At 36.9% G+C, this 25,567-nt stretch overlaps 1 protein-coding gene across 2 annotated transcripts in view; it reads left to right on the top strand.

The window, feature by feature from the left end:
- FAM13A (family with sequence similarity 13 member A) overlaps positions 1 to 25,567 on the top strand; it is a 350,236-nt gene that overhangs the window by 17,275 nt on the left and 307,394 nt on the right. The window contains exon 1 of one of the 2 annotated variants that reach the window (XM_041760045.1): positions 9,320 to 9,543. The exons of the other annotated variant lie outside the window; for it this stretch is intronic. Coding sequence (XP_041615979.1) covers positions 9,469 to 9,543 — 75 coding nt within the window. The 5' untranslated portion in view covers positions 9,320 to 9,468. Of the gene's footprint in view, positions 1 to 9,319; positions 9,544 to 25,567 lie in introns of those variants that run through there. 2 annotated transcript variants of the gene reach the window in all.

Here is a 25,567-nt window from a genome sequence, read left to right as displayed (position 1 = left end):
AAATCAACATTCTTCTTGGTACTCCAGATGAGTTCTTATATTTTCCAGCTTCTAGAGGCCATCTTCATTCCTTTGTTTATGGTTTCTTCCTCCATCTTCAAGCCAGCAGCTTTGGATCTTCACATCTCTCTGACTAAAATTGCTGCTTGTATCCTGACAGCTCTTCTACTTCTGACCCTCCAGCCTCCTCATTATAAGGACCCATATGATTAGATTGAGGGAGATAATCCAGGGCAATCTTCCCATCTCAAGATCTGTAACTTAAATACATCTGCAGAATCCCATTAACAATGCAAGGTAACCTGTTTACAAGTTTTGGGGACTAGGAAGTGGATCTATTTGGGGGGCCATTATCCAGCCCACCACACCCAAGAAGACTAGAATGTAAGGTATAAAATGGTATAGGTATAAAGCTAGTATGGAATTCGATTTTGAAAAACTTTGAAAGCCATGATAAGGAGTTTGGAACTTAATTTTTAGGCCAGCAGTTTTTATTCTTTAAAAAAGTTAAAAATATGAAGATGGATGCTCAGTTCCATGTACATACACTCAAAATTCAAATATAAGTACTTGAATGATCATAGGTCACTTGAAACTAATATATGGAGTCTTTAGACCTAAAAAGAAAAAAAAAAACAATCAGAAAAGTAACAATCAAATCTGTTTCAGAAGTGTAGTTAGTAGTATACGGTTGGTTGCCAATGTCCTTGTACCAAAGGAATGCTGATGAGGCACAACATTAAAAAAATTTTAATTAAAAAAAATGGCTGCAAGAACACAGAGGAAATTGAAAATTTTTTCAGGGGTGCCTGGGTGGATCAGTCAGTTAAGTGTCTACCTTTGGCTCAGGTCATGATCGTAGGGTTCTGGGATTGAGCCCTGTGTCTGGCTCCCCGCACAGCTGGGAGTCTGCTTCTCCCTCTTCCATGGCCCCTTCTCCCAGCCCCCACTTTTTGTAACCATTTTGAATATATTAAAATAAAACCTATTTATAAAACCTAAATTTTGTGTTTCTATAAAGCTTCCCATTAAGGATGTGGTGGTCCAGAATATCTCCTGTGTTTTGAGATGGTTGACACATGCCTTCTCAGGTCCTCCTCTCATAAACTAGTCCACAGGACCTTGTACTGGAATTAGAGGTAGAGGAATGAAGCCTGGTTGCCAAGTTGAAAATACACAGAGCAGGCAGTGAAAAAGAAAGTCCCTTCTTCCAATGAAGAGAGACTTTTTAGTGAAGGACCATATCCAAATGCCATCTGCTGGGAGAGATGTTTGGAAAAGTCCCTAATGATATCATGGACTTTGATTTGTGTTCTAGTGGCATTATCCTTTTCGTAAAGTTACAGATAAATTCATCTAGGTCTGAATATTTAGATTTTTCTTCTGCTAGTTCTTTTTCTTTAAAATATATTTTGCCCTCAAGTACAGAATTGGACCCATTTAGCTTTTTGCCCAGTTCCTCCCCTCTTGCCATTCTTGATCACCCCTCATGAAGGCTGTGATCTCTTAAAGATGATCCTAGGTTATCCTACTTTCTCCTAAGGTAGTTAAACTTTAAGAATTTTACATTCCAAATAGTTTGATAAATTGTACACTCAGTTTTTTCCCCTTAGTAGAGTTGATATTAATGAGTGAAAACTTCAGCCAAGATGAGAGAGCAATACAAAATCTGAGGATCATTGACTATGCCTTCATCCCCCAAAGGAAGTCTGAAGTGATGAAGACTGGAATTTCATGTTTTCAGCTCCCATAATCTTGTATAGCTTTTTTAGGAGGTGCTGAAGCTTGATCATGAGGCTGCCCAAAGTCCTTCCATGATACCAAAGTCCGTCACTGAGCTATCTCTGGTTGCCAGTGTCCCACAGAATCACAACAAATCACGCAAGACACCCACAGCTTCTGCTCAGAATCAAGCATGCCTCCACATATTTACCACTTACAAAATTCCTTATTCCTTTTAGTAGATCCAATTTTTCCATCTGGTATCACTTCCCTTCACCCAAAGAGTGCCTTTTAGCATTTCTTATAGTGTGAATCTACTGATGACAAATTCACTCAGCTTTCATCTATCTGAAAATGTTTTTATTTCACCTTCAATTTCTGAAGAACATTTTCTCTGGATATGTAATTTTAGTTTTGTAAGAGTTTCTTTGCCTCCCTCCACCCCCTTCAAAACACTTTAGACCTATCAGGCCCTTATTTTCTGGTCTCTAGTATTTCCAAGTTGTCATTCCTATTGTTTCGTTAAAGTAAGGATCTTTCTCTGGTTTACTTCTAAGGTTTTTTTTCTTTAACTCTCATTGTTAGCACTGTTGAGAGGTTTTCTTTATCCTTCTAGCGGTTTATAGAGCTGAGGGTTAATGTTTGTTATAAGTTTTGAAAAATTTCAGCTCTTGGTTTCAAAAAAATTTTTACTCCAATTCTTGCTCTAATCTCCTTCTAATTAGACTATATTGATATTCTCCATATTACTGACATTCTTTTTTTTTTTTTTAATATTCTACATGCAAAGATGAAAGTCTTGATTTCTCCCTTAGGATCCTGGTAGAGGGGGTCCTTCCAGTACCTTGGTGGCACCCTTTGCTGTCACCTCCCTTAGCTCCAGTTTTCCCAAAACACTTTTAAGAGTGAAAAGGAATGGTATGAATAACTGCACTGAATCAACAAGCGTAAACTGGAACTTTTGCAAGGCAGACTAGAGTTTAAGGTACCCTACTTACTAGGTGCTATTTCATTGTCCTGGAAAACATTAAAATCATCCTTCATGCTTTTCTTGACTACATGACACCTCTTTTGCCTCTTATATAAAGTCAGTTATCAGTCTTCCATGTTCTTTCTACAAAGTTTGTGATTTATCTTTCAGTGTCTAAATTCAAGACCTTCTCCTCTCACCTGGGCAGTTATTAACAGGGTCCATTTATTTATGTTTCTTTCTTATTCTAGCATATTTTGTCAGACCTCAGATTAACCTGGCACTACTTTTGTCAAGCTATTTTCTATTGAAGAACCTACAAAGGTTCCTGATTGCTTGAGATCTTGCCTAGATTTCTTATTCAACTGTTTAAAGTCCCTGACTTTTCATGATGTCATTTTGTGTAACACATGGACCCACATTAGAATGCCCTCTCCTTCCCCTGCTATTCAAATCAGTGACTTCTGTAGGAGTCAGCTCAACACCTGCCTTCTTGCAGCTGTAGCACCAATCATATCCATCCATCATATTTTTTCTTTTCTTCAAATTCTTAAGTACTAAGGGCACATATTTCAATTTGACTATACAATTTAGTGTACTGAATTTACTAATTGGTAAACAAAAGTAAGACTCAAGTGCCTTCAGGGACCATGAATCAGTAATCATAAACTATGAAGTAGGCAGAGAAAGGAACAATGGGTATTAAAGTGTTCATATTGATTCCTAATAATAGTAATTCCTGCCTAGGTAAATGGTCTTTCAAATCATTAGGCAGCTGAGACAGAATGGCCAAATAGAATACTTCCTCAAGATTTGCAAAAATTGTGTCTTAAAAAAATTTTTACGTATACTTCATAGCTCAAATAATATACCATTCTTCATACCTCCTCTTAGCCATAGTTAGAATAGTAATAGCTGCACGTTGTACATTAAGCACTTGTGAAATTTAGAAGTTAAATTATGGTTTTAGCAAATTTAATGAGAAAGTAAATTGTTTTTGAAAGAAAATTTGGCTCTTGTCTTGCTTCCCACATCTGAGGAATGGACCTTCCCTTTCTCATCAGCACTCTTGCCCACTTATAGGACTGAGTCTGCTTCTCTCCTTCTGTGGACACTGGCAAAGTGGACCTGCTTTGGCTTCCAGGGAAGGATAGGGAATGGTATGCAGCAGTTCAGCCTTAGCCAGGAGACACGTCAATAGTTAAGGTGAAGCTATAAGTAGGGCTGAAAAAATGGACATTATGCAAGCTAGTGAGGTAGTACTAGATGCAGGTCAAACAATGGGATTTAAAGACCCACAGAATTGGAAAGTCTAAACGTGTGTCAAAGAATGTCGAGACCAACTCAATGTGCCTGACAAAAAGACAAAGCTAAATTTATTGACTATCATAGTGAGGAAAAGCTCTGCTGGTCAGGCATGGTCTTTTGAGTAGAACAGGCTGATGATAATTATGTAGGATTTTTGGAAAGTGGGAAATTAAGATTAGTAGTTTTTCAGAAGTGATGACATCATTGGAAGAAGAGTGGTTACTCAAATGAGACAGGTATTGACTGGTTGACACTCAAAGTCATACTAGAGTGAGCCCCTTCTTGATTGGGCTGTTACTGATACAGTGGTTTACTGAGGCAAGTTGTTGATTGATTGAACAGATTTGAAATGAATTATGCTGGCTATTTGTTTCCATGGCTACAGAACAATCGATCTTTTCCTGGGAGTATGGTATTTTTTTCTCTCAAATGGGGTGAGAATGTATCTAGATTTCAGAAATGGAATATGATCATTAGATTATGCACTCAAGAAAATATCAGTGAGGGTGACAAAACATGAGAGACACCTAACTCTGGGAAATGAACAAAGGGTAGTGGAAGGGGAGGTGGGCGAGGGGTTGGGGTGACTGGGTGATGGGCACTGAGGGGGGGACACTTGGTGGGATGAGCACTGGGTGTTATGCTATATGTTGGCAAATTGAACTCCAATAAAAAATTAAAAAAAAAGATTATGCACTAAACCTCTTTCTAGAGAATCCTTCACAAACTAATAGGAGAAGGTAAGAATAGGCCCAAGGCCAGATAATAGGACAGTTGTAACAAAGTAGACTAATAAACCCAAGAAAGGCCTACTTTCTGTTATTTTCCAAGGAACCAAGACCCATAGAATAGTCTTTCAGGGTTGTTACTGAATAGCCTAGAACAAGGGTCAGCACACTTTTTCTGTAAAGGGTCCGATGGTAAATGTTTTAGGCCTTGTGAGCCATAGGGTTCAATCTCTATTGCAGATACAAACCTTCGCCACTGTAGTACCAAAGTGGTCATACAAATGTAAACTGTTGAGTGCAATCAGAGTTGGTCTGGAGTGGCTGAATTGGACCTGTGGAGGCCACATGTGGCTTGCAGGCTACAGATTGCTGACTCCTGATCTAGAACAAGTAATCTTTCCAGTGCATACATTCTAGGGAATCAAAAATCAAAATATCTGAACTCTCTGGTCAAGAGAGAGTACATAAATAATAAATAGTTGATGACTGACTGACTTCTGATTGGAAGTCTGTCAGGTTGGATGCCATTGATTCTGATTAGGCCAGGATACTCCTTGAGAAATAACTGAGAAGTAGAGCTGGAGTATAGACAGACTGAGTTTAGGGGAAAAAGCCTCCAAGGTCCCATTTCCGGTGGACATCAGGTGGTTGATGCTGTCAGTGCCACCACCAGCACTGCACCCCAAGATACATGCGTGTCCCTGCTACATGGCCAGCAGTACTGTATCTGCTGACTACTGCTATTCTTCTGACAACTGTTATTGCTACTCCAGTTGAAGAGATTGTGTCTTTTGAAAACTGATAGCTTTGCTAGCTAACATCAGAGAGCTTGACTTTGAAGCATTTTTAGATTTGGGGGCTACAGGATAACCTGGCCTTTTCAGCTTCCTTCATCAGCCTTCCCCAGTTAGAGGGTCATTTGAATGACAGCATCCTAGGGGCCTGACCATCAATTGTGAAGTCACCTTGACACCTTCCTCCAGGGAGCCCACGGATCTTGAAAATAGGACATCTTTTGTCCTGGTCCTGACCTGGTATGTCAGCATTTCTGGGAGTAATCATGGAACTAGCCCACTAGAGCTAACTATTCTGAAAAGTACTTTTTACAGTTCTTTTATTCTTTCTGGGGAAACAGCAACAGTTTATAGTTTAGCAAAACTTTTGGCTGTGGCTTTATGTATCTTAAGATTCTCTATAAATCAGTACTTAGGGATATATATGTATGCCAGCTCAGAGAACTTTCTGCAATTGGATTCTACTATCACTTGTGTCTATTGGAGGGGGAAGGAAAAATATTTCAGACTCTAATTTCAAATATATTCCATGGAGAAACATTGTTTGATGTGAAGAATGTTTTTTAGTAAATTTATTAAATGGCCTATTCAGAGTTTCTTCTTGCAGTAAAACGTAGTCATTACCAGGAATATTTAAGGATAAAAATTTGTTTGCCATGGGACTAATTATACCTTATCATAGTATGTAAGTACTTTTGAAAATTAGGATTAAACTTTTGTTAACCTTATATAGCAAAACAGAAATGAGATGTTTATATATATATTAGAATAATAACACAAGGTATAATATTTTGATACTCTAACTTATTCTAACATTACTGAATGTTTTTGAAATCCATCATAAAAAACTGGGAAGCAGTAATAAAATTTTGAAAAAGATGAGAGAATGCTGTCTTTATCAGCTATTTAAGTAAATCATAAAGATACAGTTATTCAAATATTATTGAAGTGGAATAAAACAGACTATGGAAGAAAGAAAAAAAACTAGATAGAATATATTAGCCTGAAAAAGACTCTGTGCATGATATGTGTGTATGCATATCAGAATTTAATATATATGGATAGTATCATACTTGGGAAATGAAAAACTTGTCCCATAAATAGGGCGGAGTCATTTGGTTAGTGTATTAAAAAAAAACTTGTTTTATATACACACAGGACTTTCAAAAACAGTAGCATATTTGAGAGTTTTTATTTCTTTCTCATGTAAGATTTTAATTGATGCAGCCTTGTTAATGCAATCATATTCCACAAGGTCATTCAGAGGTCTAGGTCCCTTCCATCTATTCACTACTCTTTCCATCCCTGGGATTCTCTCGTCTCCATGGTGGAAATGAGGTCCACCTTCAATCCAGCCTGTGATGAAGAGGAAGGAAAGTAAATGTGGAGCAAGAGATTTCCTATGAAGCATGTGACACAGAAGTCCTACAGATCATATCCACTCGCACTCTGTTAATGAGTACATGGTCATATGGCCCTATCTACTGGTATGAAAGATTGGGAAATGTAGACTGTAGGTGGACAACTATGGGCTCAGGCCCAACTGAAAGGGAGAAGGAGCTTGAATAGTATTAGAGATTGCATACTGGAGAAAGTTAACAGTGTGGGCCACAGTGGTTAAGTGAAAAATAAAAATCAATTTAGATAGTCGTTTTTCATTATATTTTTTAAAATTTCCAAATAGATCTATAATCCAACCATCGGATAAGCATCCCAAATTGTTATTTTTAGGTAGTATACTAAGTGCTTTTTATGAATTGTATCATTTAATCCTTAAAATGAGTTTATAAAAGAGACTTGGTAAGCTTCTATTTGATAAATGGACAAAGCAACACACAGAATAGGAAATGACTAATGAGGAATTTTCATATCTTTAATAATAAAAAAATGTTTTAGAATGAGAAATCCTTTTCATTTATTAAATTAGGAAATATTTTATAAAATATTCAAACTCAGGTAGCATGAATTGTAGGATGTAAACTACCAGAATCAAAGGTATGTCAAGAGCCTTAGGACATGTTAATATTCTCTGTGATCCAGAAACTTCACTTTCTGGAGTCTTGACTAGAAAATAATCAGAATAAGGATAAAGCATTACTTACAATCACATAGACACATAAAATCAGAAACCATGTAAATGTCTAAAAATGGGAGAATGACTAAAGAAACATATACAGAATGTAATATTGTAAGTGATGGGAATTGTTTTTACTGTTAACACTATGGGAACATGCCTGTGATACAATGTTAAGTGGAAAAAAAAAATCAGGACTTTTTTTTTTTAAATAAAATGTTAAATGTTTCTAGGTATTCTCTGTTATTCTCTTTTATTACCTCATCTCTGCTTCTATATTAGCACCTCTGCAATTACTAATCAGAAAGCTTTATTTACTTTTCATTCCTCCCTCCTCCCATTGGATGATCCATGAAAGAAGGTACCAGGTGTTTCTTATCCTTGTATATTGTATAACCTAATGCCTGACCCAGCGTAGCTAATAAATATTGGTTTAGTAATGTTGGGGGATGAACCTGTAGGTGACCTAATCTTCAGGCTTTTATTTTTCACCAAGGACTGGCAATATTTATGTAATCAGAAAAAGAAGACACGTTTTTAACGTATTAGAAAAAGTGTGGGGCAGCCCAGGTGGCTCAGCAGTTTAGCGCTGCCTTAGGCCCAGGGAGTGATCCTGGAGACCTGGGATCGAGTCCCATGTCAGGCTCCCTGCATGGAATCTACTTCTCCCTCTGCCTGTATCTCTACCTCTCTCTCTCTGTGTCTCTCATGAATAAATAAAATCTTTAAAAAAATGAAATGTACTTTGTCATGTCCTATGGCTTGCTTAACACAATTTTCTATTCTGGCTTTGCTGTGGGTACTGTTGGTTGACCAGAAATACACAAAATATCCGAGATTTGAAGGGAAGTATTGAGTGGAGAGCTGATTTCAGCTTTCCCTTGTCTTCCCATCCTATCCCCTTAAGATATAATATATTATGTTTTGTTACTGGGGACAATTTAAGTCTTTTAAAATTGGGGGAAATGAAACTCCTCATGTAGTATTAGCCAGCATTCTCTTAAATGGTGCCACAAAAAAAGATTTGACAAAAAAATGGTAATAAAAAAACAAGACAGTTTCCTTCTGGCTTGTATGAAATGGACTTTTTAGCTCTCAGTTCAAATATTTGAGTATTGTAAAGTCTATCACGTTTTTCTAATGACACAGCATGTGAAGTAGGACATTATTGAAAGGTCAACCAGGGGCTATTTTCCAGACTATGAATCACACATATTGAATCGTGGAAGTCTGGAAGTCTGTTGTTTTATGTTTATCACCATTATAAGTGAGTAAGATAATTCAAAAGTAATCAGAAGTGGTAACAGTTACATAAAATAGAGTATTTTCATTTAGAACAATTGTGATAGAATAAAAATGGAGGGAAGAAATTTTTGATAGAATTTCACTGGTTTCATAAGGGGCAATGGAATAGGAAAGTGCCTCAGAAAAGTGAGGAATGTGCCTGCAGATTGAAACCTGAGTGTGAATATGTGAGGTTTTCTTAGAAGTTGCAACAAGGAAGCAAGTTTGCATTTTCACGTTTTGCACTTAGTCCTTAGTAATGAATACCACCAGGTGATCGTGTTTTCTGACCCGAGAAAGCTTGCATGTGGTATCTGGCAAGTCAGGTTTAAGAAAAAGATGTCAGCAACTTACGGCCCAGGTCACATGACATCCTCTACTTGCCAATACTAGCCGCTCTGGATCAGATTTCAACTCCAGGCAGTGCTGCCAGCCATGTGGGTTCAGCCGAATGAGAAGCAAAACCACACTTCCGAAAATGTTAGGAGCTGCTCCTCGCTTGCTGTGAGGCCTCTGGATTAGGAGCTGTTTTTCAAATGAAAGCATATCTACTGAATGGAAAAATTTTAATATTTTGCTGTCATTTTGATGTTTTCATCTGGTCTTCATCACTTCTACGAGGCACTTCCTGCGAGAATGGGGGCAGGCGCTCTGGCCATCTGTGTGAGTACAGGCCGCCCCTGTCGTCTGTGGACACTGGGCTGGGGAGAGGCCTGTGCCCTCCTGGTTGGGATGAGATGTTGACGGGATTTCGTCTTTACTTTCTGGGAGGTGGGGGAAGGTTTGCTCCTTACATTCCTATCTATTCAAATGGACACGAAGCAGTGTTTGGGGCAGCTTTGGCCTTTTTGTCTGCTTGCCCTTCCAAAAAAGATGAAGGAAGATGCCTGCCTCTGAGAGTTTCCTTGGTTCAGTCAATGTGATTTAAAGTAGAGCACTCTCGAGCGAGCGGTTCAGACTTTGTTGTTACGAATGAGTTAAATACGAATGCTGAATTGCAGTTACTGGAAAAATCTAGTGGCTAGATTGAGAAAGAATTAAAATAACCACTAATTCGTTACTTCTGAGTATGTGTATGACCTTTTTCTATGCACATTTTTGTTTTCATTTAGTAATGCTAGAATTTGTTTCACTGTGGTTGCTGAAAGCAACGGGAAAAGAGCTTGTTCCATAAATGTTTGTGAATCCTTAATGGACTATAGAAATTTCTGGTTGTTATAATACAGCAGCATCAGTAAATAACACTGATGTAAAATCCATGGGGAAAATGTATATATTTCTAGGGCTGAATTAATGGATTTCAAAAGCAGTTCTGTTGGTGCTTATATATAACCTTTTGCAATAACCAAGTATTGTCAATTATACAATTCACAGAATGCTGTGATTTAAATTTTTATTTCAATAAATAAAATGCATATATAGTAAGCATACTTATATGTCAGGCAGATATTGTATTCCAAGAGGGCATTTTATTTGTCTCCAAATGAGCTAAGTGAGAAAAATCTTATTCTTTATTATCAACTGCTCACTTCAAAAAATTTTACTCTATGTTATCAACTGTATCAACACATTTAGGTCAGATCTCTTTTTTTCTTAAAGTTTCAGAAACAGCTACAATTTGTTGTAGGTTTTGATAGCATCCTAAAATATATAGAAATATCTGGGCAATTTTTTACACATATGCCCCAAATGGTCACCAGATGGTATATCAGCTCCACAGATTGAATTTTCTTAGTAAAACAGCCTCATTTCTGTGCTCAAAACTTTTCTGTGTCCTGTGTGCCTGTCTCTGTGTCTCTTGTCCTTTTAGTCCTGAGATTTGTAGCATCCAGGTATCCAGCTGGTTATCTTTTTATCACAATGAGGACTTTTCTTCAAAATCTGATTTTTTTTCTAAGATACTGAGCTTTTGTTTTACTGCATTATTCCAGATTTATAAAACAAATACTTTTTTTGTTTAAAGATTTTATGTATTTATTCATGAGTGACAGAGAAAGAGAGGCAGAGACACAGGCAGAGGGAGAAGCAGGCTCCATGCAGGGAGCCTGATGTGGGACTCCATCCTGGGACCCCAGGACCATGCCCTGGGCCGAAGGCAGGAGCTAAACCACTGAGCCATCCAGGGATCCCCCAATAAAAGAAATACTTCAGGACTGGAAATGTGCAGAGCATGAGCCAGCAGATCGATCTGTTATGATATTTTGCAGTCCTCTCTGCCTGAGTAGATCCTTACTTCCTGCCCTTGGCCTGCGTGCATTGATCTCTACCTTGACTGGAATGCAGACTAACCCATGTATGAAACTCCATATTTTTCCTTAGTTTAATCCAAAGTATATACAAAATTTCATGTAAGATTGACATAAAAATCCTACCATTTAAAAGATTATTTACTGTAGTAGAAGAGCAGTCTATTCCTATTCTTTAACTTCAGGTTAGGCTTTGTGTTGGATCCCAGTTCTACTTACGAGGATATGTTTGTTTTTAGGAGTTTTCACATAGTATTTCTGGAAAAACATAGCTATTGGAGAACAAAATACTTTTTTTTTAATGTTTGTGGTAGAAAAGTGGAGACTAATCACAAATAAAAATAAACATAGGGGCTGACATACTTGTTTTTAGTTTGAGACTTCTTTACCTAGACATATGTTAACAACTGTTCAGGTATCCTGTTACTGAAGTTAGTATTTTTTTAAAAATTTTATTTTGTTTTATTTAAATTCAATTAACACAATTTATTATTAGTTTCAGAAGTAGAGTTCAGTGATTTATAAGTTGCATATAACACTCAGTGCTGATATCCTGTGCCCTCATTGATGCTTGTCACCCAGTTACCCCGTCCCCCATCGACCTCCCCTCCAGCAGCCCTCAGTTTGTTTTCTTGTTCTTTTTTTTTTTTTCTCAGTTTGTTTTCTATAGCTAAGTGTGTCTTATGGTTTGTCTCCCTCTCTGATTTTGTCTTATTTTTCCCTCACTTCTCCTATGGCCTTCTGTTTTGTTTCTTAAATTCCACATATGAGTGAAATTTTATAATGGTCTTTCTATGCTTGACTTATTTCATTTAGCATGATACCCTCTAGTTCCATCCATGTAATTCCAAGGGGCAAGATACCAGTTTTTTGATAGCTGAGTAATATTCCATTGTATATATACCACAGAAGACAGTTCTTTAGACAAGAGTATCAGACATTTGTAGTTATGTGTATGCACATGTACATATGTTGATGTGGGACATAGACTATTTCAAAGACACTACATTTCTATGTCCATTGACTAACCATCTTTCTCTTCCTCCTTCCATTTAGCTCTTTCATGTTTCTAGTGCTACTAATAAAACCATAATTGGCTCAAAATTTTACTTATATTACTACTTATATTTACAAAGAAATTGTAGCTTCTTCACTATTAACATCTATTTTTCCTCAATAAACCACACCCAGGCAGAATGAGAACCTGCCAGTTAATATTCTTAGTCTCTTCTAGTTTTATTTTTATTTTTTTTTAATTTTTATTTATTTATGATAGAGAGAGGGGGGCGGGCAGAGACATAGGCAGAGGGAGAAGCAGGCCCCATGCACCGGGAGCCCGACGTGGGATTCGATCCCGGGTCTCCAGGATCGTGCCCTGGGCCAAAGGCAGGCGCCAAACTGCTGCGCCACCCAGGGATCCTGTCTCTTCTAGTTTTAAATGTCACTTTGAGATGACTCAGACTATCTCAGGGGAATCTTGAGTCTTTCAGACCTCTTGCACCTCCTGTGTGGAATCTGAATATTTAGAGGAAGCTGGGTTGAGAGTGGGAGCTGGCATATTCTAATGGCTGGAGAAAAAGGGACCTAGAGGGATGCCTGGGTGGCTCAATGGTTGAGTGTTTGCCTTCAGTTTAGGGCATAATCCAGGGTCCTAGGATAAAGTCCCAAATTGAGTCCTGTATCAGGCCCCCTGCAGGAGTCTGCTTCTCCCTCTGCCTGTGTCTCTGCCTTTCTCTCTCTCTCTCTCTCTCTCTCTCTCTCGTGAACAAATAAAAATAAAATATTTAAAAAAGGGGGGGGGTGGTGGTGCTTAGAATACATGTGTGTTGATTCTTATATTCTGGATATTCTTATATTCTGCTGAGTTCAGGTATCAAAATCTTTGGTGAATTTGTGGGCAAGTTCTATTGGTATTATCAGGGCCCTGCAGTCCAGTTCTCCTGACTTCATCCCAACTTTGGTGCTGGGAACAATTCCAAGGATATCCTGAGCCTTTGTCCCTGACTTGAGCCCCTTCAACTCCGGTAGCCTCACCACCTGGTATCCTCAGCTATCTTACATCTATCCCATAATACAGGTAAGAGCTGTGGTCTCAGTACAGAAAAGCTCACAAACCATATTAGATATTTTAGTCACAGATTTATTGAATCAACTTAAAACACAGCACAAAACAAGGAGGGAAAGATCTGGTAGGCTTACCTATTTAGAAAGGGTTTCAGTGGAATGAAAGGCCCACATTCTGAGTCCTGTGTTACATAATATTCATTTATCCTGTCTCACCTTCTCTACCATATCAGCCTTCCCTGATCATGGTGGGTTTTATGAGGACCAGTGTTGAATGGGAACAAGGGTCTCAGCAGTTGGAATGTGTCTGGAACCAACATAGCTTGCTTTATCATCAGAGGCAAGTGTGCCTAGGTATGGTTGTAACTTGCTAACATACTCCTGAATAACTATGTATTTTTATCTGCATATCTCAGGCAGACAACACATGGGGCCAGAATGGGTATAATCAACAGGTGACTCATTTAAGACATGAATATTTTGGTGTCTCATAAATGTTGGGAGCCTAACGTGGTCCTTTCATCTCTATTTAATTATCTATGTTGACTATGTCTACCACGCTATCTCCTTACATATTGTTAATAATACTTCTCCTCATTGTTAGTTTCTCTTTATTCTCTATTTAGCCGAACTGAATTTTCTTAAATAATACAACAAATATTATGCAAGTTCAAGTTCCAAACCTATCATGGTTATCTTTGTTGTTTCTAGTTTTATGTTTGGTACCAAATTCATCTCACACAGATTACATTTAGGTTTCTTAAATGCTATGATGAGTTTCTTCAATTTTTTTTTCTTTGTACCACCTGTGTTTTCTTGTCTTTATTTTGTTTAGACTTTTAGAAAGAATATGGGCTTTGTTTGAAGCCAGGCAGATCTGAGCTTAATCTTGGTTATGTTATTCACTTTACTCTGACTTTATACATTATTAAGCAGTATGCTTTCTTAATAGTTTATTTTAAAGAGCTTTCACCATCTGTTCAGCTTCCTTGACATTATGTATTTATTTGTCCCACTAGCAGACAGTAAGGTTTGGACCACAGTATCATTCATATCTTACTTATCTTACTTATATCTCTTAACCTATTTCAGAGCTAGACAGTAGTAGTTGTTCAGTAAATGTTAGGTTTTACAGTTTCACCTCTCTTTTCTGTGCTAATGCATGATTTAAGTGTATTTTATTTTTATTTATTTTTAAAGATCTTATTTATTTATTCATGAGAGACACAGAGAGAGAGAGAGAGAGAGAGAGAGGCAGAGACACAGGCAGAGGGAGAAGCAGGCTCCACGCAGGGAGCCCGATGTGGGACTCGATCCCGGGGCCCCAGGGTCACACCCCGGACCAAAGGTGATGCTAAACCGCTGAGCCACCAGGGCTACCCGTGTATTTTATTTTTAAATGAATCTTGTGAAGATCCTCCAAAAGCTAAAGTCATGTCTGCAAAGGCATTCTGTCTTTGGTGGTGCTTTTTGTGATAACGGCACAATTTTCCATTTATGGGAATAAGCAGTATAATTGTAAGTATTTTGACTTTTGAGTCTCCACCTGAGGAGCACTTGAATTCTCCTCCTGTAAAACTGCACGCAGTCTACGCAAGTAACTGCACATCCTTTCCATCTCAGATGATGTGTAGGCTGGTCAGAGCATAGCTTTCCCTCAGGTGGGCATGTAATCTGCTTAATCAGGGTAATTAATACCAAGTGTCTCAACAGGAAAATCCTGAAAGATATCTCAGTAGCTCAGGGAAACAGATAAAGACATAGATTACTCAAAGTCTGAGGCAGGTTGACAGAATCTCTCCTCCATCTGGTGACTCTAGTATCCACGCTGCCTCCATCCTGTGAGATATTTGCTATTTCAGCCTGTGACCACGTATCCCCTAGCTTATATCAGGGGAAAAAAGGAGATGGAGGAGGCACGCATGCTTTTATCTGCCTCATTCTGGAAGTGATTCATTTCTCAGAGTTCATTTCTTTGAACTACTCCTGTGTTCCCATGTAAGCAAAGGTGATTTGGAAATGCAGAGACCTTCCTCATGGAATATTTATAAACACTAATTCTGACCCATAATCTAAATTTCTTAAAAAGAAAGATGTATGCTCCATGATTGGGATAAAGCAGACTGTCTCTAATTTCCCTACTGAATGTAAACAAGGAATTATACACCCCAGGTGCTGCTGACAGATATCTTATCTATGGATCAAGAGGGAAGACAGCCTGAGGATAACTTAATACAGGAGTAAACGGCAGAGCAGTGGTGACATTCATGAGCCACTGAATCCTCCTAGCTTAGAATCTTTCCTTCCCCTGAACTCCTTTGTATTAGTATAATGGGATAATAAATGTCCTTATTATTTTAACCAGTTTTTTTTAAATTTTTTTTTTTAAATTTTTTATTTATTTACGATAGTCACAGAGAGAGAGAGAGGCAGAGACACAGGCAGAGGGAGAAGCAGGCTCCATGCACCGGGAGCCTGACGTGGGATTCGATCCCGGGTCTCCAGGATCACGCCCTGGGCCAAAGGCAGGCGCCAAACTGCTGCGCCACCCAGGGATCCCTATTTTAACCAGTTTGAACTAGAATTTCAATTACTTGTAGTCAAAACAGCTTAACCCATATACTTTATCATGCAGTGGCTTGCTGTACAGTGGTTTTAGGAAGCTTGTCATGAACTGGAATGAGGCAAGATTTGAAAGCAGGACACATGGCTTTGAGTCTTGGCTCAGCCATTTACTGGTTGTGTGACCCTGTGCAAGATACTTAACCTCTCTCTTAACTATTAAGTAAGGGTAATAGCCTCAGTCAGATTGTTGTGAGATCCAAATAAAACAATAATGTGCAAATACAAACATTACCTTTGTTATGTGGCAGACTACTATGTCTTGTCATTATGAGTGGATTTTACTTCTTTAAAATAAAATGAAAGGAATTCTGTGATCTGAGGGACTGTTGATCTTATTGGATTTAGATCAAATTTTAAACAGGATTAAACCTTTTATTTTGCTTTTTTTCTACAATAAACCAATGAAGTATTTTAGGAAGACAAGATTAGTGATAAACATAGACATGTTAGTTTTCCTATGCAAATCTGAATTGTATTGCAAGAAGCATTTTCATCTCTGCCATGCAGAATTCAAAAATCAAACAAAAACATGGTCGAGATTAGTGTTTAGAGTCTGAATATGGGTCAAGTTCCTAGTTTCTAGGTTACTTATTTCAGGGTTAGTTTCTCTGAAGCACAGTTGGTTGCGTGTATTGGTTTAATGTCCTTGTTTAGAAGATTGTAAGTAAGCTTTAGTGACAGTGGTGAAAAGTGCAAAGGAACATGAAGTAACATATATAGTGAAAGAATGGGGTAATTGGGTAAAGGAGACAATGCTAAGATAAATTAGATTAAATTTAATTTAATCTCATCTAAATCTTAAAGCTGATTTGGGCAAATGAAATTCCAAAGATAAGAAGCTTGTGTCTAGTAGTTTCTGAAATAGCAACTGTAAGAACCCCTGCTTGAGCTCTAATCTGTAACTGTGGATTTCCAGTGATTTAAAAAGAGGTACTGTAACAAGTAATAATTGTTTTTTTAAGTCTATGAGTAAATATTTATAAGTCTGTGTAACTAGCAGGTGGATTGGAGATTTTAAAGAAATTATTCGAAATGCTTGGTTTATGGAAAAATTCTACAACTTCAAATTATTTACAGCTACTTCTTTAAGACTGCTAATATTGGAGGGTCTACCATATTGGATGTTAACAGAAATTAAAACTGTTTAAGGGGATCCCTGGGTGGCGCAGCGGTTTGGCGCCTGCCTTTGGCCCAGGGCACGATCCTGGAGACCCGGGATCAAATTCCACATCAGGCTCCCGGTGCATGGAGCCTGCTTCTCCCTCTGCCTATGTCTCTGCCTCTCTTTCTCTCTCTGTATGACTATCATAAATAAATAATAAAAAAATAAAAATAAAAAAACTGTTTAATAATGGCAGCTGCTTGGAGAATAATAATTGCTGGATTTCATCTTTATTCTCTAAACTATAGATGGATCTAAAATATAAATGCCAAAGTGATACCATAAAACAATAATTTTGGATCAAGGAATGTCTTTGTAAAGGGGAACCAAGAGAGAAACTAAAGAAAAAGGGTGGTAAATTTTTCTGACAAATAACTAAAATGTCTGCACCATCTCAAATTACATTAACAAAATGCCAAAAGAAAACTAGCAGAGATATTTACAACACATGTGACTTAAAAATTACCTTGTTTTTAATATAGAGAAATTCTTACAAGTCAGTAAGAAAAAGAAAACTAGCCATTGAAAAACGAACCAAAGCTTATGAACAGAAGGTTCACAAATAATAAAGTACTAATAAACATAAGAAAATTACTTAGTTTCAGTCATAGTTAAATCTGGGAAAACTTTAAAATTTTTATGATACCCAGGGATGTCAGAAGAATCGGAATCAAATACTCTCACATGCTATTGATCAAGCTGTAAGATTGGTTAAATCAATTATAGTATTACATGGAATGTTAAGTAGCTATATGTGCCAATATGGAAGGACCTCCAAAATTGATCACGTAGCAAAAGCAAGGTGCATAAATATACAATAGTATAGTTATATTTGCCTCTTTCAAAATCTAACAGATAGATAGATAGATAGATATGCTTAGTTATACATAGAAAAATTCTGCAAGGAAATGCAGTAATTGGAGCTGGAATAGGGAGATTTTTCAGTTTAAATTCTCATGTTTAAGGTTCGGTGAAGTGCAGATATTAAATTACTAAAAATAAAGAATAACCAAGAATGGACTAATAGCTCTGTCTAAAGAAATGAGTCATTTATAATAATGAAGGAACTGCATATTTGAATGTCCATATATGACTTTTACAAATACATTTTGAAATATATAAAGTACTTGAAATTGTCTAATATATAAAAGGAGATAAACTTTCCCTGCACATTTCCTAAGGCAGACTTAGAGCTGAGTAGAATGTAACAAGACAATTTTACCAAGAAGAAAGAAGTGGAAAGGTGGAAATATCTAAAAATTGAACTGGTTTTCTCATGAGGTGGTCATCGCTCCGTCACGACAAGTAGGAAAGAGGCAGCTAAGTAGTGCTGGGTTGACTTATCATGGGCAAGTCATGGAATTAGAGTTCTAGGTGAGATGTCCTTGCAGTGTTCTAGGATTCTTTGAATCAGTGTGTACTTCCCAAAATTTTTAGCTTTCAGTCATTTGTTAGACTGCTGGGAATTTAGCATATGTAGGTCTTTTTACCTCCGTACTTCTTCAGTTAGGGTTTCCTTTATGTGGAGGATTATTTGATTGTCCAAAGGTGAAGGCAGGCTTCCATGATCTTGATAAAGTTAGGTTCCAAGGGAGGCCACATTTTAGCTAGTAAATGAAGTCTCATTAAGCTGTAAAACAATAGATATTTTTAAATGAAATAATTAGAGGATATTACTACAAGATTGCTAAATTTTCACTTCACTTCTGTATAGAAAATGTGTAAGTTAAAATTATACAATAGAACTCAATTGAATGGTTCATTCTAGGAAAACTATAGGATAACAGTAGAAAAATTTAAAACAGTTGTTTGAGGACAATTTTGATGTAAAATTGTCTTACCAGGTAATTTACTTTTGGTTTTAATTTCCAGAGTTTCCTTTAATACTTAAGAAAATAGCTTCAGTTTAAAAAAATAGTTTTAGTTAAAATATAAATAAATGATCTTATATACAAATCTTCATTTCAGTGCCTTGCATTATAAATTATTCATGTAGGCCTGTAAATACTTACACGCAGCATTGGTTTTAAGCCTACTTGGATTTTCTGAAACTATATGTTTTAGTCTTAATTTTTCCCAAAACAAAATGTGTTTAACACTGTAGCTCTTCTTACTGTATTAGGTCTTTAACTTTAGATGAGTCTTTGTAACTTAAAAAAATCCTTCTTTTGGTTTATATTCTGCTAAACTTGAGAAACAATGGCAGGAATAGTCTTTCCAGGAACATTTTTCTTCATCTTACATACTATTTTTTGTTTCAAGTTTTTATTTAAATTCTAGTTAGTTAGTATATAGTGTAATATTAGTTTCAGGAATAGAATTTAGTGATTCATCACTTAGCTGTAACATTCAAATTTGACTCACCGCAGCCTCATGCAATACAGTTCTCTTCTGTCTAAATCTTCCTTGGTTCTGCTAAGACTGCCAACACTGATGAACAAAAGGTTTAACACTAGTGACATTAGAACTATCCCTTTTTTCTCTTCAAAAATCAAGGAACTTTAAAAATGTATATCTTTATTTTTTTTAAGTAGACTCCACACCCAAGGTGGGGCTTGAACTCATGTCTTGAGATCAAAAGTTGCATGTTCCACTAACTGAGCCAGCCAGGAGCCCCCAGATAACCAGGGGATTCTAAGCATATGAATGTTACTGCACTTTCAGGATTTTTTATACATTGATATAATAGGAGTAATCCCTTAAAAGTTACCCACTCCAGAATTTACCTATTTCATCTAGAATTACTGAAGAACAATACTGTATTCTATTAAAATGAAGAATGTGGAGTACTTCTGAAGGCATTATTAGTGCTAGTATATTCTTTCTACTGATAGTCTTATTTTGGCATAAAATTATTAAGTATTTGTTGACTCTCTTTTCCATGTTTTTAACAGCTTTTTTGAAGTGTAATTTACAAACCATATACTTATTGATGCAACTTAATGATTTCAGTAAATTTACCACTTGTGTAGGTAACACCACAATCTAGTTCTAGAACATTGTCACCTCAGTAAGATCCCATGTGCCCATTATGAACAATAGTTATATTCCTACAATCTGTCTTCCACCCCCCAAACCTCAGACAACCACTAATTTACTATTTTCTAAATGTTAACTGTTTCAGTACATTTACCTTTCAAGGACACTTGATTCCAATGGAATACATACAGTATATGTTCTTCTGTGACTGGCTTATTTCACTTAGCATAATATTCTTGAGGCTCATCCATGTTGTAGCATGCATCAGTATTCCTTTTTAGTTTCTGAGTAATATTCTATTATATATCACATTTTACTTGTTCATTTGTTGATAGACATTTGGGTTATATCCTTTTTTAAAAAATTTAAATTCTATTAGCCAACATATAGTACATGATGACTTTCAGATGTAGTGTTCAATAATTACCAGTTGCTTATAACACCCACTGCTCATCATATCACGTACCCTTCTAATGCTCATCACCCAATTACCCCATCCCCCCACCCATCTCCCCTCCAACAACCCTCAGTTTGTTTCCTATAGTTAAGTCTCTCTCATAGTTTTTCTTCCTCTCTAATGACTTCCCATGCAGTTTTCTATCCCTTCTCCTATGATCCTTTGCACTGTTTCTTATATTCCACAAATGAGTGAAACCACATGATAATCGTCTTTCTCTGATTGACTTATTTTGCTCAGCATAATACCCTCCAGTGCTATCCACAGTCATGTAAATGGTAAGTACTCATCCTTTCTGATGGCTGAATAATATTCCATTGTATATGTATACCGTATCTTCTTTATCCATTCATCTATCAGTGGACATCTGGGATCTTTCCACAGTTTGGCTATTGTGGACTTTGCTGCTATAAACATTGGGGTGCAGGTGTGCCTTTGGATCATTACATTTATATCTTTGGGGTAAATACCTAGTAGTACAATTGCTGGGTCATAGGGTAGCTCTATTTTTTTTTTTTTTTTTTTTTTTATGATAGTCACAGAGAGAGAGAGAGAGAGAGGCAGAGACACAGGCAGAGGGAGAAGCAGGCTCCATGCACCGGGAGCCCGATGTGGGATTCGATCCCGGGTCTCCAGGATCGCGCCCTGGGCCAAAGACAGGCGCCAAACCGCTGCGCCTCCCAGGGATCCCATGGGTAGCTCTATTTTTAACTTCGTGGGGAATCTCTGTACAGTTTTTCAGAGAGGCTGCACCAGCTTGCATTCCCACCAACAGTGTACGAGGGTTCCCCTTTCTCCACATCCTCACCAACATTTGTTATTTCCTGTCTTGTTAGTTTTAGCCTTTCTGACTGGTATGAGGTACTATCTCATTGTGGTTTTGATTTGTATTTCCCTGATGCTGAGTAATGTGAAACATTTTTTTCCTGTGTATGTTGGCCCTTTGTCTTCTTTGGAGAAATGCCATGTTCATGGCATTTGCAGAAATGTTCATGTCTTCTGCTCATTTCTTGACTGGATTATTTGTTTTTTTGGGTGTTGAGTTTGATAAGTTCTTTATAGATCTTGGATACTAGCCCTTTATCTGATATGTCACATTTGGGCTATTTCCAGCTACTAAGAATAATGCTGCATTTGGATGGGTACCTAGGAGTGGAATTGCAGGATCATATGCTAAATTTATGTTTAATGTTTTAAGAAATTGCCAAATATTTTCCAAAATGATCAAACCATTTTATGTGCTTATTATCAATAACAGAATCCCAGTTTCTCCACATCCTTGTCAGCATATGGTATTGTTACTCTTTTGTTATTAAAGCCATTCTAGTGAACTTGTAGTGCTGTTCCTTAATGAGTAATAATGTTAGGCATTTTTCATAGACCTATACCTATTTGTATGTCATCTTTGGTTAAATGTCTGTCCATGTCTTTTGCCCATTTTTGTTTTTATGGAGTTGTTGGTTCTTATTGAATTGTATCCATAATATAAAAAGAACTCTTAGAAGTCCTTTGTCAGATACACAACCCACTGGGAGTAGGGGTTTTGTCCTGTGTTTAAGACCAATTCAGCCAGAACCAAAGCTGCCAGTTTCATTACTGTTGTGCCAACCCCACTAGGAGGATAAGAGGGACTGGAAGTAGGCTCAGGCAAGAGTGCCACAGTTTATTCTTCACTAAACTTCATCAGCTTTTCAAGAATAAGTGTCTCTCAATTTGTTTTTTGTCTTTGGTCAGTTTCTAGATCTCTGAAATGATTGTTTCGACAATATGTCCAGCTTTGTATTGTTTTGTTTAGGAAAGGACTTGTTAGATCCCTGTACTCTTTCACTGGAAGTCAGCAGTAGGTCTTGACTTCATTTTATATAGGAAATTTAACTTTTCATTTTTCTTGCTATAATAGTGATAACATGTCTAGTGTATAAAATTCAGGAAATAAGTAAAAAGGAGAAAATGAGATTCCGTAACTCAGAACTAAACATGTACTATGTTTGCTTATGCCTTATAGTTTTTCTGTGAGCCTATAAACTTATGAAAACAGATTAGTCTTGGCACTAGTTTCATAGTGTTCTTCCACGCACCCTCTCCCCCCCCACCCCCCCAACAGTATACTGTGACTATCTAGAGGTCCCAGTTGTATAAGAGTCTTGCTCACTGTTACTTGCCCCTCCCCTCTGTTTGGAGACCAGGGTAGAAGGAGCATAGCCTGGGAAGAGGCCTCAGCTTTTCCTCCCTCCAGAAATTTTAATCAGTTTACATCCACTGTTTCTTACCCATACTTTTTTCTCTTTTCTTTTCTTTCTTTTTTTCTTTTTTCTCTTTTCAAAAAAAAAATTTCATGAGTAGAAAGGATGACAAATGGCATTACATATATATATATATATATTTTTTTTGCCTACCTTTGATTACTGTGATCTTCACCACCTCCTGAGAAAATCTATTTTATCTTTAGAAGTGATTATCATTTCTTCTTTGTATGTCTTAAATTCTGTCTCCGGATAACTACCAGTCACTTTCTGGTTTGTCTTCTGAACCACATGGCTGCTCTTTTAAAATCTGAAAGTATTTCAACCCCAATCTTCTCATTTGAGTATAACTATACCAGGTTCTTCATTCTTTCCTCACATAACATGGTTCATTTTTTAAATTATTAATTTTTAAAATTAAAAAAAATCATTTGCTTATCACTTCATCAAAGTCTTCCCAGCCATTTATTAATTGGTTAAAGTATGTTCTTTGGTAATTTTCTCAAGGAAGGTTCAAGTATACAATCTTTTCTTAGCCTTTGTATATTCAAACTATAGTTTTTATAGATAAAGGACAGCTTGATTGGTTATTAAATTTGGCTCATGCAGTCTTCCCATAGGTGTTTTAAAGTCTTATTTGTTGTCTTCTGATGTTAAATACTGCAATCTGTAAGTTTGAAGCTACTTATTTTCTTTCCTTATTATGACATGATTTTTCCCTGGTTGCCCTAAGGACTCTTCTTTATTGTCAGTCTAGAAATTTCCCTAGAATATATCTTCCTGTGAGCTGTTCTGAATCTAAGGTGTGCCTTTTCAGTTTGTAGATTCAGGGCTTCTGTTGAAACAAAGTTTTTGTGAATTACTTCTTTAAATATTCTACACCAGTATTTGGTTTTCTTCTTTGGAAACTCCAGTAATACATATATTGGATCTCATTAAACTGATTTCTGTAGTTATTTCTTAAATCCTTGTCATTCTTTTTTTAATGTTTCATTATGTCTACTTTTCTCATTGTCTTCTACGTCCCTTGCTGGGCTGTTAATGGTTTCTGTTCTCCTTTATACTCTTGATAATTTAGTCTTTATTTCTGAAATGTTTTTGTCTTTTCCTTCCTTTCACAATTCTGCCAGTTTCCACATCACATACTCTTATAGACTGATTATCTCTTCCCTATATGCTTGCATTTCTGCTTTGTGGTATCTTTTCATCATTGTAATCAATTCATTAACTTTTAAAATATACATAACAAAATTTGCCATTTTAATCATTTTTTTATGTATGATTCATTTTTTAAAAGATTTTATTTATTTATTCATGAGAGACACACAGAGAGAGGCAGCGACACAGGCAGAGGGAGAAGCAGGCTTCATGCAAGGAGCCTGATGTGGGACTTGATCCCAGGAATCTGGGATCACGCCCTCAGGGAAAGGCAGGCACTCAGCCACTAAGCCACTCAGGTGTCCCTGATGTACAATTCAATGGCATTAGTACACTCATGATATTGTGTAACAATTATGATTATCTCCTTTAGAACTTTGCATCTTCTCCAACATAAACTTTGTACCCATTAAATAACTGCCCACCCACCCCCTACTCCCAGTCTCTGGTAGCCATTGTTCTTCTTCTAGTCTCTAGGTTTCTGACTATTCCAGGTATCTCATAAGTGAAACATACAATTTTTGTCCTTTTGTGTCTGGTTTATTTCACTTTGATACTTTTTTCAAGCTTCATCAATGTTATAGCATGTATCAGAATTTCATTCCTTTATAAAGCTGAATAATATTCCACTGTATATATCGCTTCTCGGCCTTTTGGCTAAGATCAAGTGTAATATTCCACTGTATATATACATACATACCACATTTTGCTCATCTGTTGATTAACATTTGGATTATTTCTTCTTTTTGGCTGTTATGCATAATGCTGTTATGAACATAGGTATATAAGTATCTGCATCTTTGCCTTTAAGGAATATATCCAGAAGTGAAATTGTTGGATTACATGGAAGTTTATATTTAACTTTTTTTTTTTAAGATTTTATTTATTTATTCATGAGAGACAGACAGAGGCAGAGACATAGGCAGAGGGAGAAGCAGACTCCATGCAGGGAGCCCGATGTGAGACTCAATCCCAGGACCCTGGGATCATGACCTGAGCCAAAGCCAGACGCTCAACCACTGAGCCACCCAGGCATCTCTATATTTAACTTTTTGAGGTACCACCTGTTTTTCATAGTGTTGTACAACTGTTATATTACCACCAGGGGTGAATGAAGGTTCCAGTTTTTCCATGTCCGTTTTGTTTTTGATTTTTTGATTTGTTTTTTTATAGCCACCTTAATGTATGTGAAGCAGTATCTCATTTTGGGGTTTGTTTTGTTTTCATTGCAGAATGATTCTGATGTAGGAGGGTTTTTTTGTCTGTTTTAAATTTTTTTAACATTGAATCTTTTAAAAATGTTTTTATTTAAATTCCAGTTAATATCGATGTTGTATTAGTTTCAGGTGTACAATATATTGATTCATCATTTCCATACAATACCCAGTGCTCATTACAAGAGCACTCCTTAATTCCCATCATCTGTTTCATCTACCCACCCCCCCACCTCCCACTAACCATCAGTTCTCTATAGTTAACGGGTCTGTTTTTTGGTTTGCTCCCCTCTTTTTCTTCTCATTTGCTCATTGTTTTATTTTTTAAATTCCACATATGAGTGAAATCATATCGTATTTGTCTTTCTCCAAAAGACTTCTTCCACTCAGCATAGTACCCTCTAGTGCCATCCATGTCATTGCAAATGATAAGATTTCATTCTTTTCTATGGCTAAGTAATATTCCATTGTGTATATATACATATACCACTTCTTTATCCAATCATTAGTCAATGGACTCTTGGAATGTATTCATAATT

The sequence above is a fragment of the Vulpes lagopus genome, chromosome 6 (assembly GCF_018345385.1).
Source record: "Vulpes lagopus strain Blue_001 chromosome 6, ASM1834538v1, whole genome shotgun sequence".
Taxonomy (NCBI): domain Eukaryota; kingdom Metazoa; phylum Chordata; class Mammalia; order Carnivora; family Canidae; genus Vulpes; species Vulpes lagopus.
Note: the sequence above shows the minus strand (reverse complement) of the source record. Positions and strands in the feature narration are given on the sequence as shown.